General features: G+C 35.2%; 1 protein-coding gene across 1 annotated transcript in view; it reads left to right on the top strand.

Moving 5' to 3' along the window:
• Nucleotides 1–20,651, top strand: part of KPNA3 (karyopherin subunit alpha 3) — a 75,872-nt gene that overhangs the window by 41,810 nt on the left and 13,411 nt on the right. The window contains exons 3-10 of the mRNA XM_029936801.1: nt 735–824; nt 1,010–1,039; nt 1,126–1,178; nt 1,305–1,400; nt 4,240–4,325; nt 7,751–7,837; nt 8,200–8,369; nt 9,728–9,772. Of these exons, the coding sequence (XP_029792661.1) occupies nt 735–824; nt 1,010–1,039; nt 1,126–1,178; nt 1,305–1,400; nt 4,240–4,325; nt 7,751–7,837; nt 8,200–8,369; nt 9,728–9,772 (657 nt within the window). The remainder of the gene's footprint in view (nt 1–734; nt 825–1,009; nt 1,040–1,125; nt 1,179–1,304; nt 1,401–4,239; nt 4,326–7,750; nt 7,838–8,199; nt 8,370–9,727; nt 9,773–20,651) is intronic.

Here is a 20,651-nt window from a genome sequence, read left to right as displayed (position 1 = left end):
TTTTAACTTTCTACTTGATCTGAATTTTAACATCAATATTAATACCTCTTCAGTAAGTTTCTATTATAATCAGATACTTCTGCAAATATTGTATTGAAGACTAGGTAGTATAGGCTTTGACATTGTAGATTGAAAAAAATTTTAGAAGTCAATCAGACTTTTATGTAATTTACTTACACTTAATTCTATAAACAAACTAAAAACTTAAAAGAAGATTGATTTACCAGTGATTGATATGTTATGTGAAATGGCTCATGTTGCTGCCATTACAAACAACTGATATCCCATAAAATGTAGAAGTATATTTGCTAGTAGAGAATTTTTGTTTGCAAGAATTTAAATCTGAGATGATGGCAAGTAGACAGCATTTATGCTAATGAATTCCCATTCTCCACATTCCCAACAAGCATACAAACCTTAACATTTGAGCATTAAACTCTTTCCCATCTCAGTGACTTCTTGGTTCAGTAAGTGGATGAAAGCTAGCATACTAGTTGAAATGTATTTGCTAGACTTTTATAGTAATAATGCATTCCTAAATTTGAATCTTTACTAAAGATTAGGAGGCACAATATTGGTCAGAACTATTGTTGTTTTATAAATTGTGTGTGTGTGTGTGTGTGTGTGTGTGTGTGTGAGTGAGAGAGAAAGCTGTACTGTTACTGATTAATTTTGTTACCAAGTCCAGAATGTGTCATTGGTATACACATTTAATTAATGTTTTCCTTATCCAGAACAAAAGAGATGAACACTTACTGAAAAAAAGAAATGTTCCCCAAGAAGAAAGTTTAGAAGATTCAGATGTTGATGCTGATTTTAAAGCAGTAAGTTACTTTGGTGTTATAAAGTGTTTTTACAATAATTTTATAATCGGAGAACTTCATTTTAAATCTGAGACCAATTTTGCAATGATAATTAATGTATATTAACTCATAATTATTAAAAGATTATTTAATAAATGTAATTTTTCTAATACACTCTTCCCTGAACTGTCTTTTTTTCTTTTAAGCAAAATGTAACACTAGAAGCTATACTGCAGGTATGTTATTAATATAATATTTGCATTTTGAAGTATTGTGAAATTGATGTTTTTTAAATTTCTAACATTTACATTTGGTGTTATAGAATGCCACAAGTGATAACCCAGTGGTCCAGTTAAGTGCTGTCCAGGCTGCAAGGTAAATACTAATTTGTCCAGAGGAAGTATTGTTATAGGTGTCTTCGTAGTCTAGGAGTAATACATTGCTGTGTCTGTTCATAGTTTGAAAATTACAGCAGTTAATTTCTTATATTTCTTTTTCTAGAAAGCTATTATCCAGTGACAGAAACCCACCAATTGATGACCTAATAAAATCTGGGATTTTACCAATTCTAGTCAAATGTCTAGAAAGAGATGATAAGTAAGTATGGATTTGAGTCTCCGTTTACTTTTTTCACTTAACTGAAAATTTAGGATTATTATTTAACCAATGGGTTCATTTGGGTTTTATATTTATTACATATTTCATTTGTCATATATTTTTATGTAATTTTCTATGTCTATGATCATATTCAATAGACCTAAAGTACTTCTTTTTTTAGTATTTGAAGTGTGTGTATATTTTCTAGGAAAATTTTAGCTTCTGTTTATTGCCTATTCTAACTTACCTCAAATATTTGTAGTCTTTATTTATTTTGTTTTTGTTTTTAGTAAAATTTTAAAACAACCAAAATAGTGTTTTGAGTAACTCTTTGCTTATGAGTCTATATATAGATTAACCCGATGACTGAGTCAACATGAATGATTTCCAGAGCCGAGTAGCTCTTACCCTGGGAATATTCCAGCTGATCCGCGGATCTTCTGTGAAGCCTTTAACAGAACTCCAAACATGATTAGTTGTCTAATATCATGCTTTTTATTTGCAGTAAATTAAAAATCAGGTTATATTTTTCCAGAATGGAAAGGAAAAATCACTACTTTGTATGTTTTAAGGTGTGACCACATTTCTATCAGTGTTCAGAAATACCTTGGTGTGCAGTATCTTAAACCTCATCAATTTGAATTAACTGGGAAGAATGTGAATTTTTCACTCCACAAAGTATTTTAAAACAAATGTGTTTTGTATTTGAGAGTATTTAGACTAAAATTTGGTGTATTTTGTTAATCTTAAGAAATTTTCAGTTGACTAGATAAATGTTGCCACTAAGGATTTTTATTTAAAAATACTTCTTTCTGCTTTAAATAATTAAATGCTGCAACTGTCCCTTGAAAAATGCTTAGCACTTACTTTATACAATCATATATATTTTCTGTAACAAGATTTATTATAAGTAAAAATAAGTTTTATTTCAGCTGTTTCAAAAACGATCTCTTCTATCTCTACTTTCAGGGACCCTCTTTTCCCCTTGATCTCCTTCTCTTTCTTGCATTTTTTTTCATTTTAACTTTAGGTTCCAGCCTTTGGCATAGGCTCATTTGTGTGAATGTGTCTATGGATATATACAAAAAATTATGCTAAAATATATGTAGACCTGTGTATTACCCAAAGCAAAAGCAGAAAATTATCAGTAGTTTAGACCTGATTTTATGGATTTGTCATGGGAAATAGTGTTATCATATAAAAGCCCATACATAGACCCCAAAGCCAAACAGACATCGATTTAAATCCAGAGTTTGCTACTGAACAAAACCTAAATGGCTTTTGAGCTCAGATACCTCATCTACAAAAATGAGGTGGTTGTGAGGAATGGAAATAATATACACAAAACACTATACAGTATCAAACTTAGAAAAATGCTCATTCATTGTTTACTTATTGCATTCAACTCTTTCTATATCTTCTCTTCAAGTGATACCTTAGAATATTCCCTACTCTATAATTTTATTTTGTATATCTCACTGTTTTCTCGTTTAAGGCCCTCATTTCCAGTATTTTGCCAAGCTGCCAGGGCTAGCTTAATATAACAACCCCTTTTTCTAGTGTGGAATGACATAAACTCAGCATCTTTGATCTTATTGTCCATTTGCTTCTTCTCTGCCTCTAATATCCTCTTTATTCCCTGCCTTTTGCCAAAATTCATCCTAGTTCTTATCTGCTATTCCGTTTTCCTATCTGGCCTCTTTAACCTCACTGCTTGTTCTATCTCTGACACTTATTCTCCTCAAAACCTTTTTCCTTCTTGGATTTCTCTAACCTTTGACACTACAACCTTACTCTCCTTCAGTATTTATGGAGCTTTCTTCTAAGTGCCTTCTAAGAACCTTTGGTTCTCCTCAATTTTTGCTATCACCCCCTCCCACCTTGGTATTCTGTTTAAAGGAATTTATATTCTTACAGCCATCTATCCTAACTTTTTGTACATAATTTCCTTTCAACAGGTCTGTCCATCAGCCTTAACATTTTTAATCCTAATTCTACATACCATGGACTCACAACATTATTTTCTCTACTCTAGAGTAGCCCTCTCTACTAAGTATGCCTATAGAATAAATTCCAAGTTCTGAAGCTTGGGATTTGCGTTCTACTCCCCCTCCCCTCCACTGACACACACTTCGATAACCTACCTTTCTAGTTTCATCCTGTTACATTTTTTGCATACTCTCTTAGCTTCTGCTCTCTTGATCTATTACTTGTCATCCATACACATCATGGTCATTCCACCCATGATACTTTTATTTGTATTTCCGGCTGTCAGTACCTTTCTTTTTTTGTCTTTGGCAAGCTAGGTCAGTCAGTTATCACTTTCTTTGTGAGGTGTTCTGTCACAATTCCAAATTGTAATGATCCTCTCTTTTCAGTAAAATTATGTAGCCTTGATAATATTTCCAATGTGTAAAGTTGATGATGTAGCAGAGTCAGATGGGGTCCCAGCTTTAAGACAGAGGCTGTGGCAGTGATTCCAGTGAAATGGATGAAGGCCTCAACTAGTACAGTGATCTTAAGAGTGGTACTATAAATATAAGGAATATTTAGAGGGTAAAATTGACATGAGTTTTAGATTACATGTTTATGGGAGAGGAAGGAGTCAGGTCAGTAATGACTGGCCAAATGTTGCAGCTATCAGTCACTAGACAAAGAAGTAGGTTTATATTGACTGACTTTGGGAGCCAGTGAGATAGTCTGTTGGAGATACCCAGTAGGCATTTGGATTATAACAAAGTGAAATTAAAGGATAGGGTAAAGGCTAACCATATAGATCTGTGGGTCGTAAATTTAAATAGTGGTTATATGTCTAAAGATTTTTTATTGTGTTTTACAGTCCTTCATTACAGTTTGAAGCTGCTTGGGCATTAACTAATATAGCATCAGGAACTTCTGCACAGACTCAAGCTGTTGTACAGTCTAGTAAGTAAATTAACATCCTTACTTACTGGGATTTTTTTAAAAATAAAGGCAAGGTGGGGCACCTGGGTGACTCATTTGGATAAGCATCAGCCTTCAGCTCAGGTCCGTGATCTCACGGTTTGTGAGTTTGAGCCCCATGTTGGGCTCTGTGCTGACAGCTCAGAGCTGGAGCCTGCTTCGAATTCTGTGTCTCCCTCTCTCTCTGCCCCTCCCCTGCTTACACACACACACACTCTCTCTCTCTCTCAAAAATAAACATTAAAATGTTTTTTAATAAAAAAAATAAAAGCAAGGAAGTGGAGTTTATTGTAAAGACTGAATTTTACCTTCCAATTTTTTAAACTAGTGAATTTTAGGAATTACTTTTGATGGTTTGTATCTTTCCCATAGCTATCATCAATCTATCAATCTATCATTAAATAATTTTAATTGTGGTTACTAAAAAGTGAATAGTTTTATCTTTTTGGGTAGAGACTATCTGCTAATGACAGGTTTTTAAATTTCTGTTTCTAGTACCTCTAGTGTATTGAGTAGCTTGTGCCTTTTAACTTGTAACATATATATATTTTAAAAATTTTGCCCACCTCAGGATGGACTATTATTAGTGTATTGACCCAAACTGACAAAAAAGCACTTTGAAAAAAATTAGATGTCACCGAGTACTCTTAACACGAGTAACACTTAACTGGCTTTAGGTGCCAATGAAAAGTATTTTAAGAAGTATATGATAAAGCCGTAAGTTAAATTATATCAATTAGTGAGAATACTACTCTCTTTCAGATATTTTGGTAAATCAAAGAAGAAAGTTCCCAGTTAGATGTTAGTTGTACCAAAAAGGTAGCAGGTTTTAGACTTGGGCTTTCAGGAGACTAGTAGGTACAATTTAATAATAGTGTTTTGTTTGCATTTTTAATCTTTTGATTACTTTTTATTTGTGATACTGGCAAGTGCTACTGGTCTTCTATTTGCAGAAGTGATGAATAAAGTTAAATTACAAATGTCATCAGTTGAAACCCTCATACGTTGCTGGTGGGAATGTAAAATGGTACAGCCTCTTTGGAAAACAGTTTATCAAAAGGTTAATAATAGAGTTATCATATGACCCAGCAATTCTACTACTAGGTGGAACCAAGAGATGTGAAAGCCTGTTCACGCAAAGACTTGTACACAGATGTTATACATTTCTCATAATGGCCCAAACATGGAAATAATCTCAATATTCATTAACTGATATAAGTAGATAAAATGTGTTATATGATGGAATACTATTCAGCAATAAAAAAAGAATGAACAACTCACTATCAACAATAGCCGAATTATGGAAAGAGCCCAAATGCCCATCAACTAATGAATGGATAAAGAGGATGTGGTGTGCATGCAAATATAGTGGAATATTACTCAGTGATCGAAAAGAATGAAATTTTGCCATTTGCAGCAACGTGGATGAAACTAGAATGGAGCTAGCATAATTGCTAAGCTAAATAAGTCAGAAAAAGACATATGATTTCACTAATAGGTGGAATTTAAGAAATACAAGAGATGAACATAGGGGAAGGGAAGGAAAAATAAGATAAAAACAGAGAAGGAGACAAACCATAAGAGACTCTTAAATACAGAGAACAAACTGAGGGTTGCTGGAGGGGAAGTGGGTGCGGAAAGGGCTAAAAGAGTGATGGACAGTAAGGAGGGCACTTTTGGGACGAACACTGGGTGTTATGTGTAAGTGATGAATCACTAAATTTTGTTCTAACTAATTTTGTTTAACATTTTTAATTTATTTTTTTGAGAAAGACACAGAACATGAGGGTCAGAGAGAGGGAGACACAGAATCAGAAGCAGGCTCCAGGCTCTGAGCGGTCAGCACAGAGCCCGATGCGGGGCTTGAACCCACGAACTCTGAGATCATGACTTGAGCTGAAGTTGACCGCCCAACCGACTGAGCTACCCAGGCGCCCCTTGAAAACATTACTACACTATTATATGTTAACCAACTTGGATTTACATAAATTAACAAAAAGATGAACTACTGATATATGCTATATATGGATAAACCTCAAAAACATTGTGCTAATTGAAAGAAGCCAAACACACACACACACACAAAACACTTCTACAATTTCATTTGTATGAAATGTCCAGGATATGAAAATCTGTAGAGATAGAAAGCAAATGGTTGCCTAAAGCTGGAGGAGTGGGCAGTAGGACTGCTGTGTGGGTGTGGCACTCTTTTGAGGGTGATGGAAATGCAAAATTAAATTTTGGTGGTAACTGCTCAACTGTATAAATACTAAAAAACATTGCATGTTTACTTTAACCGGTAATTTTATCTTAATAAAGTGTTACATAAATAATACAAGTAGTGCAGAAAGATAGCAAAAAGTCCTGGAAGTAGTACACAATTGACTGAAATTTAAGAAGAAATGATCTAGCTTATGTTTAGCTGCCCACCTGGAATGGTATGATACCATTGTTTTAGAACTTAAGTTGACATGTAAATTAGGTAAGAGTAAAGATTATAATGATTAATTCTCTTATTATACAAGGTAAGCCAGATATGGGAATAATCAGTTCTTTAATCCTATATCAGCTATTGGGATCATATTGACTAAAGTATTATATTCTTTTCTTTTTTAATTTTTTTTAATGTTCATTTATTTTGAGAGAGACAGAGTGCCAATGGGGGAGGGTCAGAGAGAGGGAGACACAGAATCTGAAGCAGGCTCCAGGCTCTGAGCCGTCAGCACAGAACTCAACACAGGGCTCGAATCTTTGAGCTGTGAGATCATGACCTGAGCAGAAGTCGGATGGCCAACCAACTAAGCCACCCACACTCCTCCTAAAGTATTATATTCTAAGTTTATGTGTTTGGGCGGCGTCTCTCTCTCTCTTTTTTTTAATGCATTATAGGAAAAATTTCCTATTGCTGTCTTTTTTTTAATGATATAGCAACTTTTAAATATTGTCAGTAGATGTGTTACTTGAATATTATTGAGGAAAATGCTAAAATTATTTTTTTAGGGTAAAAGTATTTGCCACATTTATTCATTCAGTGCACTGTAATTTGGTAACTGTAGTGTGCCAGTCTGTGTGTGTGTGTATACATACATACATACATACATACACACATACGTATATATATATATACACACACACATATATATCTAAGTTTATTTATTTTGAGAGAGAGAGAGAGAGAGAGAGAATGAGAATCCTAAGCAGGCTTTGCTGTGCCAGTGCAGAGCCCAGTGTGAGGATTGAACTCAACAAACCATGAGATCATAACCTGAGCCAAAATTGAGTCGGTTGCCTAACCAACAGAGCCACACAGGTGCCCCCAGGCTCTATATATTTTATCAACTTATTTAGTCTGAAATCTATAAACTTCAGTATTTTATAATACTAATATTTGCTTTTCTTTATTATAGATGCCGTACCTCTTTTTTTGAGACTTCTCCATTCACCACATCAGAATGTTTGTGAACAAGCAGTATGGGCTTTGGGAAATATTATAGGTAAGTTGGATTTAGGTTTAAAAAGACTCCAATTAAGAATCTTAATTAACTTTTTTCCTACATTGGCATAGCCATTACATCCTATGTTTCCTCTAATTTTAACATGGGTTAACTATCTTCTTGCCTCATAAATACTAGTTTAAGATGGTATTTCTTGAAACAGATATGCAATTGCTATCAGGATTTTTAGGTTAAATTTGTGTTCTCCAAATCAAAATTTGGAGAAACAGCAACACTTGATGCCTTTGACTAATGGTGAGGAAACATAGAACATCAGTGTCCCAACATGAGCCATTGCATACATTTCAGACTTTCTCATCCTGAATGTAATTTTTTTTTAAATACAATTTTCATTTCTGTAGGTGATGGTCCTCAATGTAGAGATTATGTCATATCACTGGGAGTTGTCAAACCTCTTCTGTCCTTCATCAATCCCTCCATTCCCATCACCTTCCTTCGGAACGTCACATGGGTCATTGTCAATCTCTGCAGGAATAAGGACCCCCCACCGCCTATGGAGACAGTTCAGGAGGTAAATGAAGAATTGCAAAGCCCAGATGGTATATTTTCCCTATGTTATGCTTTAGAGTTTCATGCACAGGGAATAAATAATGCATATACTGATTTCATTGCAGGTATGAGACTTTTTAAGTAACATGTCATATTTAATTTTTGACTCCTGTGAAATGGAAGTTGAGTATATTATGGCACCTGAAAGAATGCTAGTCCACCCAAATTCTTACTTTTTAATGACCATTTTCACAAAAAGAAAACAAACTTTCAAAAAGAAAAATATAAAAGAGAAAGTGTATTTTCTCAAAAATATATTCGAGAAAGTGAAATCTCAGAAATTTTATTATTACATTGCATTGTTGGCTTACTGCTAAAAAAATAAAGGATTGCTGAAGGTAAAACCTAGGTTTTAATACACTAGTGTATTTAAATTCAAATGTTCTTGAATGAATTTACATTAAATCCAGTTGAAATTTCCCTAGGTTTCTGACAAAATTAGTGTCCTTAAATGTGCGACAGGCTTTGTATTAAACTTACTAATTAAAACAAAGAAAATTTTCTTTTTGCATTTAATTTGTAAATGGATCTGAATATTTTTTAAAAAATTTCTGTGCAACCTTTAATCACTTAACTGTGTCAAAAAATGTTAACTATGAATCTTTATAATTGACATCTTTCACTAGCTTCTAGTGCATTTTGCTGTAATGGAAAGGATACTTAGTGTGATTCCACCTCCTCCCTCCCAGATTAAAAAAAACAAAAGTCTCTTAAGGTTTTGAATTCAGCAAACTGTATATACTTTGTAATGGTTGTGATTTTCTTGACTAAATATGGAGTCAGAAACTTTAATTTGACTCAAGTAGCTTATTAAATAAAATCTTATTTTACTTTAGCAGGTAAGTGAGATGATAGTTTTAAGAATAGCTTTTTTTGGCGTGCTTGGCTCAGTCAGTGGAACATGCGACTCTTCATCTTGGGGTTGTAAGTTTGAGCCCCACATTGGATGTAGAAGTTACTTGAAAATAAAATCCTTAAAAAATAGCTTTTTTAGATAGCTATACTGTATAGTTTCATCTCCATTCTTTCCACTTGACATTATATGTCATAAAGAAAGTTACTGAAAACTTTTTCCTTTAAGGTACATTAATCTCTGCCACATTTATTTGGATGTTTTAATCAGATATCTGAAGTATGTTTTTGGTTTTTCAGATTGATTTTATCAGGTTTTCATTTTCCTAATAGAGATTCAAACAAATTTAACGTTGTCTTTTCTTGCTGTGCAAATAGTATTTACTGCTTTTTGTATCACAGTTATTCATTTTTACAAAGACATATTCATCAGCTCTGTGTTATTTATTGTTTATCTTCTTTCCTCAGATTTTGCCAGCATTATGTGTCCTCATATACCATACAGACATAAACGTAAGTAAAGGAGAAACTTAGATTTGGGATTTTGCTCTTGTTGGGACTGGAAAAGTTATTTATTGTTTAGACTTTTGTAAGTGTCAGCATGTTTTATTAACTTGTGAAGCTTCCACAATGTGTAACTATTTTTCAGAAACAGGATTATGGTTGTATTAAATTTATGTGTTAAATCATCCAGACAGCAATAATGCTAACTTTGGAGAAGATTCATACATGTAATGTATCTGTATCATTAATGTATTTTCAAGTATTGGTATTTATAAAGAGATAAAATATTTACCAAGCACCTTCATGGGGTACCCAGGTGGCTTAGTCTGTAGGCATCTGACTTTGGCTCAGGTCATGGTCTCAGTTTGTGAGTTCAAGCCCTGCATCAGGCTCTGTGGTGATAGCTCAGAGCCTGGAGCCTGCGTCAAATTTTGTGTCTCCCTCTCTCTCTGACACTCCCCTGCCCATGCTATGTCTCTCTCTAAAAAATAAATAAACAGGGGAGCCTGGGTGGCTCAGTTGGTTGAGCCTCCGGCTTCAGCTCAGGTCAGATCTCACGTTCGTGGGTTCAAGCCCCGCGTCAGGCTCTGTGCTGACAGCTAGTTCAGAGCCTGGAGCCTGCTTTCGGTTCTGTGTCTCCTTCTCTCTCTGCCCTTCCCCCTCTCATGCTCTGTCTCTCTCTGTATCAAAAATAAATAAAACATTTTAAAAAAATAAAAAAATAAAAAATAAATAAACATTAAAAAAATTTTAGAAAGTACCTCCATATTTCTTTAAATCTTCTTTGGTTCTTTTTTTTTTTTTTTTTTAAACAGAGCATGAACCAGGGAGGGGCAGAGAGAGAGGGAGAGAGAGAATCCCAAGCAGGCTCCTCACTGTCAGCACAGAGCTTGACATTGGGCTCGAGCCAACAAACTGTGAGATCATACCATGAACTGAAATCAAGAGTCAGATAATTAACCCACTGAGCTACCCAGGCACCCTTCATTTGATCTTATAATAGGATAGATATTGTCACCATTTTATTGAGTAAAAAACTGGGTCTCAGGGAAAGATTGACATATCCAAAGTTGCAGGGCTTATAAGGGTCCAAGGTGATACTGAAAACTGAGATCTTCTGATGGCAGATCTTCTGTGGTTTCTGTGAAACCACCCTGTCCCCCAGGACAGCATTTGGAGGTACGGTGTTGAAGAATATCAAGTATATTCAATGCAAAGGCATTTTTAGTTGAGTTTGTCATTACATGATATACATAAGATCCTAATATATTCTGGCAGATTTTTTTATTAGATAATCTGAAAACTCTCTTTAATGTAGCAGTGCAAAATGTTACTCTTCCAATGGGGTAAAATAATGAATAAAATTCAGGGAATCTTGTATTGATTCTAGTGTTCATCCAGCATTGATTTGGCATTCTTGTTTCAGCTAAGATCTCTTTCTGATTTGTTATATATTTGTGTTCTTATAATCCTGGTTTTTTACATACATAATATGAATGTGTCTATGCCAGAATTATGGGTGTGATTTGTTATTGGGATGAAGAAAATACATCTATATTAACATTGTACCACATTTCTTTAGTTTATTTTAGAACTTTAAGCTCTTAGGAAGGAATACTTTTGCAACTAAAGTAACTGTCCATTTGTGACATATTAGCCCAAATTACCATAAAAATTAAGTGAAACCTTTTTAGCTATGTACTCTTATTTTCAAAAAATATAAAAGTGACTTAGCAAAAGGAAAAAACAATAGTAACTATCTTAAGAGAAAGAGGGAGTAAAATTATATAAAAATGAATTGTTGCTAAATTTAATGATGAATGATTTTTAATTCTAAGCATTCTGACATTAAAGGGAAAATAAGCAAAATATCTGATACTGCCATCAAGACTTTTGTCTGAGGACATTATGGAATTGATTACAGCCAAATAAAAGCTTCCACCAGCTATTGATCATGTTTATTTGAAAGCCAGGGGTACTGGAGCACCTGGGTGGCTCAGTTAGTTAAGCTTCCAACTTTGGCTCAGATTGTGATCTCTTGTAGTTCTTGGGTTCAAGTCCTGCATTAGGTTCTGTGCGGACAACTCTGAGCCTGGAGCCTGCTTCAGATTCTGTGTCTCCCTCTCTCTGCTCCTCCCCTGCTCATGCTCTGTCTGTGTGTCTCTCAAAAATGCATATTAAAAAAAAATTGAAAGCCAGGGGTATTAAAATGGCAAAGTACTGTAGATATAGGTATATTTGTCAAGTTTAACAAATACTCATGGATTGTTTCACTTAAGACTGAATTGTGCTGTAGATTGTAGGCTCAAAGATAAGACATAGAGACCCTGCCTTCTAAGACCTTCACATTAGTAGCAGGTAAAAAGACTTGAAAGGAGTGAATGTATGTCAGTGACTTGCTATGCTGAATCTCCTTCTGTAATTTCCTTTTACCTTTCCAGCACCCTTGTGTGATAAGTTTTATTCTCCTATTTTACAGATAAGGAATTTGAAACACAGTAAAGTAAAATAACCTGAGGCCCATATGGTGAATAAGAGCCATAGCCAAGACTTGAAGCTAAGTCCAAGGCCTCTCCTTTTTCATACCATGATCATATAAACACACAAGATGTGAAACAAACAAAACAAAACACAGGTGAAATAGAGGAATGATCAAAATGCTAATTATGAGAGCACATGTTCTCTCTGGCAACCAGAAAGCTTCACAGAGAAAGTAACATTTGAAATAAACATATGGAGAAGGATGGTGGTAGAAGTGGTGGTAACAAAGATGATTGTTTTAATAGCTACCATTTATTAAGGGTTGAAAATGTGCCAGGCAGTACTTTAAGCACTTTTCATATGTTAATTCCTTTATTCCTTACAAAAATGAGATTGATACCATCATTATCTCCCTCTTATGAATGTGGTAAAAGAGGCAGATAGCTAATAAGTAACTGATCTGTTTAATGTCATACAGCTGGACTGAGTAGTATTTTGTCAAGTTGAAAAGTCATGTATATGAGGAGAAAAATTATTAAAGACTCAAGAGAATACTTAGGAGGTTTGGAGAATACAGGTAATTAATAACCCAGCGCATTTGTTGGAGAGTTAAGCTGCAGGCTTTTGAGTCCTGTGTTAAGGAGTTTTGGCTTTATCTTGTAATCAATGCAGAGTCATTGAAAATTTTTAAATACAGGAATGATGTGCTCATATCTGTTATGGTCAGATAGCTTAGAAGAGGTATGCAGGGTTTGGAGTGGCAAAAGTTTGAATGTAAGTAGGCCTATTTTGCTATCATGGTAGGTTTAAAGAAGTTGATGAAGGCCTGAACTAGAGACTAATGGCTAAGTAATGTCTAAGAGAGGAAAAATTTGAATGTTAAGAGATAAAATAAGTAGGACTTCGAGAGGAAAGGATCAAAGTAAAGGAAAAGTAAAAATTGCTTTGGTTTCTAATTTAGCAATCCTCATGGATAATAATGCCATAACAGTCAGAAGGAGTAAAGCAAAAGGATGAGACTAGTAGAGGGAGGTAATGAGTTTATTGTAGCACAGACACATTGATTCTGGCCTACTTGTTGTTCCTCCATAGCAGTATTTCCAAGAAGGAAAAGGCAGTACAGTTTTGAGACCTGTCAGTATTTAAGGGATTTGTGAAAATATGGAAAAACGGCTAAAAATTGAATTCTAAGAAGTTCTCTGCATTTGAGCAGTGGCAGCAAGAGAAGAAGAGCCAGCAAAGGAGTTGTTAAAACTAGAGAGATGGAAGAATAAGTTATAAGACAAAGGCTGGGGGAAAGTATAGCAGAAATCTAGCAGTTTCTGGGTCACACAACATCTTGTATACCACCTTACTACCTTAAGAGCTATATATCCTTTTTATGTAGCTGATAGTGAACCAAAGAATAATGGTCTAACTTTTGTTCTGGATTGATGATCCATACCATTAAGTGGAGTGTAGATTTTCGGGGAAAGTAAAGTTGGGAAGACAAATCAGTGGTGATTTTGTAGTATGGATGAGAGAAAATTTTCACCAGTGTTAGAGCTCAGACATTAGGAAGACAAGAGAAAGCTTGAAAAATGTTTCGATGATAAATTTGTTGGGTTTGATGTGGGTGGTAAGAAAAGAGGAAGTCAGGGATAATATCCAGCTTTCTTTCTTTTCTTTCTTTTTTAATATCCAGCTTTCTAATTTGGGTTTTAGAGTATAGGACACAACGAAAACAATAGCAGCAGGCAGAGGAATGAAACAGCAGGAATGTCTTAGTTTATGAGATAGTGACTAGTGAGAATGCTAGAGAAGCTGGGGTAGGGTGTGGAGATAATCTGCTGGTTTATAGACTCATACACCTCTGTGACATTAGAAGAAAAACTAAATATTGACCCTTAGGACTAGAGAAGACATCTGGACTGATTCAGGTTAGTCTGTGTTTATTGCTTTATGGTTGTTATGCTTCTTAAAATTATTTTGCAATTGTAGTGATTCTGTAGCCTTTGGTTTTCATGCGCTTTTTGAAGTTGTTCATTCATGGCCTGACATGCCTAGACAATTTTTAGTGTTACCTAACATTTGATACAAATAGAGCTTATTTTACTGCTAGTACAAATGAAGTTAACCAGTTGTAGTAGATTGGTTATGTGTAGACTTGATTGTTAGTGACACTTGATGATAAGTGTGTCAGGGATCCATCCTTGAGACTACCCTCAGGTTCAGTGAATTGCTAGGAAGAATCATTGAAAAGCTGTTACACTCGTACTATAAGCATAGTTTATTACCGTGAAAGGATACAGATTCATTTAGGAAATACTGTTTTTTTCTTCCTATGTAGAGAAAAACTTAGTTTTCCTGGGTGTGTGTTTATCTTCTATATGTCTCCTTTATTACTCACACAGAACACTGTACTTCTGATACCTGTGGTCGCCAGAGTGTGGGAGTTTTCCCCACAAAAGCAGCCAACTCTCTGACACCAAATGAGTATCCTATAATTTAATTTGATTGTGACATGGTCTACCTGGCGAGAGTGTCAGATCCCACAAGTTAAGTGCTCAGTTCTCCCAGATTCCCCAACCCACCCCAATACATGCACATTTCAGACGCCAGTTGCAAGCCCAGGTTGTCATCTGTGCTTATGACAGACTGGCTATAGACTGGAAGCTTCATCAACCGTCTCCTTGGGATTGATTAGGTTAATTTGTCAGAATGGCTCACAGAATCCAGGGTAGCGCTTATATTTTCCAGTTTACTAAAGGAGATGATAAAGGATACAGATGAATAGTCAGATGAAGAGATACAGAGGGCAAGGTCTAGGAGGTCTCTGAGGGCAGGAGCTCTGTCCTCGTGGAGGTAGGGTGCATCACCCTTCTGGTGGAGACATGTTTACCTACCTGAAAACTTACTGGGCTCTGTCCTATTGGAATTTTTATGGAGGTTTCCTCATGGAGGCATGATCGATTATTAACTCTATTTCCAGCCCTTCTCCCCTCCCTGGAGGATGAAGTGTAGGGTTGAAAACTCCAAAACTTCTAATTAAAGCTTGGTCTTTCTGGCAACAGCATCCATCCAGGAGCCTACCCAGAGTTGTGTCAGTAGAACAAAAGATGCTCCTACTGCTCTTACCACTTAGGAGTTTATAAGAGTTTAGGAGGCCTGTGTCAGGGACCGGATCAAAGGCAAATACTAGAACTAGAGCAACTCATAGTACTCTTATCACTTTAAAAACTACCGGGTTTTAGGACCTCTGTGCCAGGAATCAGAGACAGACACCTATATATAAATCTACTACTCACATATATAAATATATGTATTTCCTACTATTTCACAAGATTAAAATCAACAAAGGCAAAAGGCACAGAGGGCAGAGTTTAGGAGAAACCAGATGCAAGCTTCCAGTTCTCCTCTCCCAGTAGACTTATAAGGACAGTGCTTTATTTTCTCACTAATCATGTGTGACACATAGGAACACATGAAATACTGCTAACCAGAAACCTCCTGAACTTTGGTGTGCAGATACTGATTGGGAGTCAGTCACATAGGCATGGACAGCCCGCGTGATGGCTCTTACCTACCCAGGCTTCATCTTCTTTCAGAGGTCAAACTGATATAAGTGTGGCCCACAGCCTTAAGCAAACTAAAAGAGGTACTTACCATAAAATCACACTGTTACATAACTATTTGCCCACGATCTGAGGTATACAACATCATTAGGCAGTATAATCCTAGAGCTCAGAGGCTATCTCAAAGGATCTGTTCAAGGGCCAGTCCTTTCTTTGGAATGTGTAGAATGTGAGTACCTCAGGCCTCCTATGTTACCCTTTATTGCATATAAGGATTAAATATAAGTATACACTTGTAACTTGATTCAGCTCTAGTTCTCTCTGAAGCACATGTGAAGTTGACATTTCATAGACATTCCACAGACGTCTAATCTAGGAAATGCTATACATGTTTATAGCATTTTCAGTAATAGTACCTAACAGGACATTATTTGTTAGCACATTTATTGGAATTCAGACAGTGAAGGTCTTTGAGCTGAGCATATACTTGTTGGAAGATTTGGTGTTGCTAGAGATTATCCTTTGGTTCATATACTAGTTTTCAAGAAGATTGTTACTTCAAAACCTTTACTGTGTAGAGTTGTCTTTTGCACGAGTGCGTCTGTGCTTTCTCGTGTGTCTGCAGATCACCTTTCCAGGCAGTCTTTAAGTATCTGAAATATTGGCTGAAGTAAAGATTTTAAAGCTTTCTAGCAGAGAAAAACAGACACGAATAGTGGAAAATAATTAAAGTAGACCAGGATTGCTGAAGACTTTGTTGGAACATCATTAATCAGGTTATTAGCTAGAAGAAAAAGAACACACTCCTTGATTGTTAGTGGCTGTAAGAGCAGGTAGTTTAGCATAGAAAGAAAGAAAAGGGAAAATCCAAGAAAAAAAGAATAGTAGAAGGAGAAGGTGTAAAAGAGCAGAAGCAAGTCAAATGGGAAGAGGCAACAAAAGGTAAAATTATAAACATCAGAGACATAGGGCACCTTATTAGCCTGATAATGGAGGTGAGGAAAGCAAATTTTGATGAAAACTGAAGAAGCTAGAGTGGCCTGATAGTCATGTTCTTCGAATTTAAAAGTTTTTAGAGCTTTTTTTTTCACATGAAATTTTCATTGAAGACCCAGTATATTACTAAACAAAATTAAAGAGAGACTAGAGGAGTCTCCAGTTTCAGGAGGCCTAAGACTTAGTTGTAGCCTACCTTCCCCCATCAGTTTTTGAGATATTGTCATGGAGATCCCACTGAAAATTATTCACTGATCTCAGCTTAGAAACCTTAAATATTTTATTCTCCTAAGCCTCTGTATAATAGAAAAAGGCAATTTTCTGCCAATAGTGGGTGCCACATGAGGGGGGAAAATGGTTAGCAGCCTCCTAAAACACAGGCCAACTCAACTAGTATTGTTTTGTGAACATGGTTTATTGAGACCCAGTATTATGGATGGGTATTTAGGCTGTTTCCTGAATTTTGCAAATATAAATAATGTGGCAGTAAATAATCTTGTGTATTTTCATATTATTGGGGGTACACTTAAGAGTAAATCCCAACAGGTAGGATTGCTAGGTCAAAGAATGAATGCATTGTAATTTTGTTATATACTGCCCAAATTCCTTGTCTTAGAGGCTGTGTTATTTTTATTTCCAGCAGCACCATATGAAAGTGACTGTCTCCATAGCCTTGCAAATAGCATGTGTTGTCACATTTAAAATTTGTGCCCATCTGATGGCTAAAACACTGTGTATAGGTTTTAATTTGCAGTTCTTTTTTTTTTTTTAATTTTTAATGTTTATTTTTGAGAGAGAGAGAGGCAGAATGGGAGCAGAGGAGGGGCAGGGAAGGAGACACAGAATCCCAATCAGGCTCCAGGCTCTGAGCTGTCAGCACAGAGCCCGATGTGGGACTCAAACTCACAAACTGTGAGATCATGACCTGAACTGAAGCTGGATGCTTATTAACCAACTGAGCTACCCAGGTGCCCCTAATTTGCATTTTTTAAATGAGTGAAGTTGGACATGATATTATATATTTAAGGGCCATTTTTATATATTTCCAAGTAGGCTGTTTGTATTTATTGCCTACGTTTCTATCAGATTTTTGGTCTTTTTTTCTTAGCTTTTAAGAGTTCTTTATATATTAAGGATTTTAGCTGTGATATGTGTTTCAGATACTCTCCTAATTTGTCTTTTGTCTTTGATATATTTTTCCATGCAGACTTCTTGCTTTTTATGTGATAAAATTTATCAATCTTTTCTTTTGTTGAATCTAAATTATTTTCTTGAGTTAATACATTTTTTATTATGTTAAGGAAATATCCATAAAATCCTATTTTGAGTGTTGACATCAAAAATGAGTGTTTAGGGTCACCTGGGCAGCTCAGTCGGTTGGGCAACTGACTTTTGCTTAGGTCACAATCTCACAGTTCGTGGGTTCGGGCCCCACTTTGGGCTTTGTACTGACATCTCAGAGCCTGGAGCCTGCTTCAGATTCTGTGTCTCCAGCTCACTTTACCCTGCCCCTACTCACATACACATGCACAGGCTCTGTCTCCCTCTCTTCTCTCTCAAAAATAAACATTAAAAAAATTTAAGAATAGGTGTTTAGTTTTTCAATGACTGTGAGATGATCGGGATTTTTCTCCTTATGTCTATTAATATGACTTATAGGGGCACCTGGGTGGCTCAGTCGGTTAAGCCTCCAACTTCGGCTCAGGTCAGATCTCACGTTCGTGAGTTCAAGCCCCGCGTCAGGCTCTGTGCTGACAGCTAGCTCAGAGCCTGGAGCCTGTTTCCGGTTCTGTGTCTCCTTCTCTCTCTGCCCCACCTCCTCTCATGATCTGTCTCTCTCTGTATTAAGAATAAATAAAACATTAAAAAGTTAAAAAAAGAATAAATAAAAAGTAAAAGTAATATGACATATAAATGATATTTTTAAAATTGAACTTTCTTTGCATTTCTTAAGTAATTCCACTTGATCATCGTATACTGTTTCCTTAGTGTAGTATTGGCTCCTATTCACCAATGTTTTATTTAGTTTTTTTGTACCAATAGTCACATAAGTGATACTGGGTCTGTGGTTTTACTTTATGCTATGTTTATTAGGTATTAGTATTATATTTTAATTGCTTTTTTGAGGTTTAGGTATTAACATTATGCTTCATTTTCTATACTCTGAAACAATTTATATAGCATTGGGGCTGTCTGATCCTTGAAGACTTGGTAGTATTGCCTTTGAAATTTTGGGGTCTTGGTACTTTGTGGGATTAGTTCCTTGATAATTTTCTTTATCTTTGGTATGGAAATTGACTTGCTTAAGCTCTGTCTTCTGAGATCAGTTTTTCTAAACTATTATTCTAGGAAATTACTCATTTCATCTAGATTTTCAGTTCTACTTCCATGTACTATTTACTATTCTTTTTCTGGCTTTTGACTTGGGATTTATTTATTTGCATCCTTTTAGTTGTATAAATTTTTAGGGATATGAACTTCCTTTGATCACTGTTTTAAATAAATCCATTATTTTCTAGGATGTAGTGTTTTCATTATAATTTTTTCAAAATTTAGTTTTTTGATATTTTCTTTCATCTAGGTTGTTATATGACTCTTAAATTTCCATTTATTGATGTTTTCTTTGGACCTAACATGATACTTCATATGCAAATTATATTATCTATTAGCAAGGTATAAATTTCAGTGTACATTCATAAGATCTATATCCTCATTTTTTATCTACTTCTCTCATACTGAAAATCTACTGTGTATGAAAATCTATTATACATATTTTTACATTTTTGTCTTACATCCTTTTAGTTTCTGCTATGTAATTGTGTTTGCAGTATTATTTGGTGGGTAGATTTTGTAAACTGTTATTTATTTCTTTACTGTAAATTATAAGATTTATCTTTATAAAGTAGCCTTATTTGTTCTTTGTAATGTTTTTTAGCCTAAGTTCTGGTCTACTAACAGGATTGCAATCTCTGTTTTCTAATTGTTTACTTGGTGTACCTTAGTTCATTCTTTTATTTTTAGCCTTCTTGAATTACCTAATTTTAGATGTGTCTCTTGTGTACAGCGGAGAGTTGGGTTTTGTTTTGAGAGACAATTTAAGAATCTTTTTCTTGTTTATAGGTGAGTTAAGACTGTACAATTGTTTGATATTTTTGGTTTTAGCTCTGTCACATTATTTTGTATATTTTGTGTGTGTTTTATTTTTGTTTGGTGTGCTTTTTTTCCATTTTGTTATTTAGGAAGGTTCATTTTGTTCTGTTGTTACCTTTTTATTTATACATTTTATAATACCCTTTTCTTTTACTATCTGGTTTGATAGATAGTATTTTTTGACTATTATCTAATGCCTACACAATAATTGATGAATTTATTCTGTTTTCTCTTTTGTCTTGCCTTATCTCCTATTTTTGAATATTTAGCCGTATGTCTTTTGCCAAATTTAGGATATTTTCTCCCATTATTTCTTTTAATATTTATTCAGCTCCACTTCTCCTTCTGGGACTCTGATGACACAGATGTTAGATCTTCTGTTATTGTTCTACAAATCTCTGAAACTCTCTGTATTTCTTTGTGATTTTTTAAAAAAATATATCATCCAGTTAGCTAACATACAGAGTGTATACATTGTGCTCTTGGTTTCGGGAATAGATTCCCATGATTCATCGCTTAGATACAACACCTAGTGTTCGTCCCATCAAGTGCCCTCCTCGGTGCCCATCACCCCGTTTTCCTCTTCTCCCCCACCCCCCATCAACCTTTAGTTTGTTCTCTGTATTTAAAAGTCTCTTATGAGTTTGCCTCCCTCTCTGTTTGAAACTATTTCTTCCCCTTCCCTTCCCCCGGGTCTTCTGTTAAGT

The sequence above is a fragment of the Suricata suricatta genome, chromosome 4 (assembly GCF_006229205.1).
Source record: "Suricata suricatta isolate VVHF042 chromosome 4, meerkat_22Aug2017_6uvM2_HiC, whole genome shotgun sequence".
NCBI lineage: Eukaryota > Metazoa > Chordata > Mammalia > Carnivora > Herpestidae > Suricata > Suricata suricatta.
Note: the sequence above shows the minus strand (reverse complement) of the source record. Positions and strands in the feature narration are given on the sequence as shown.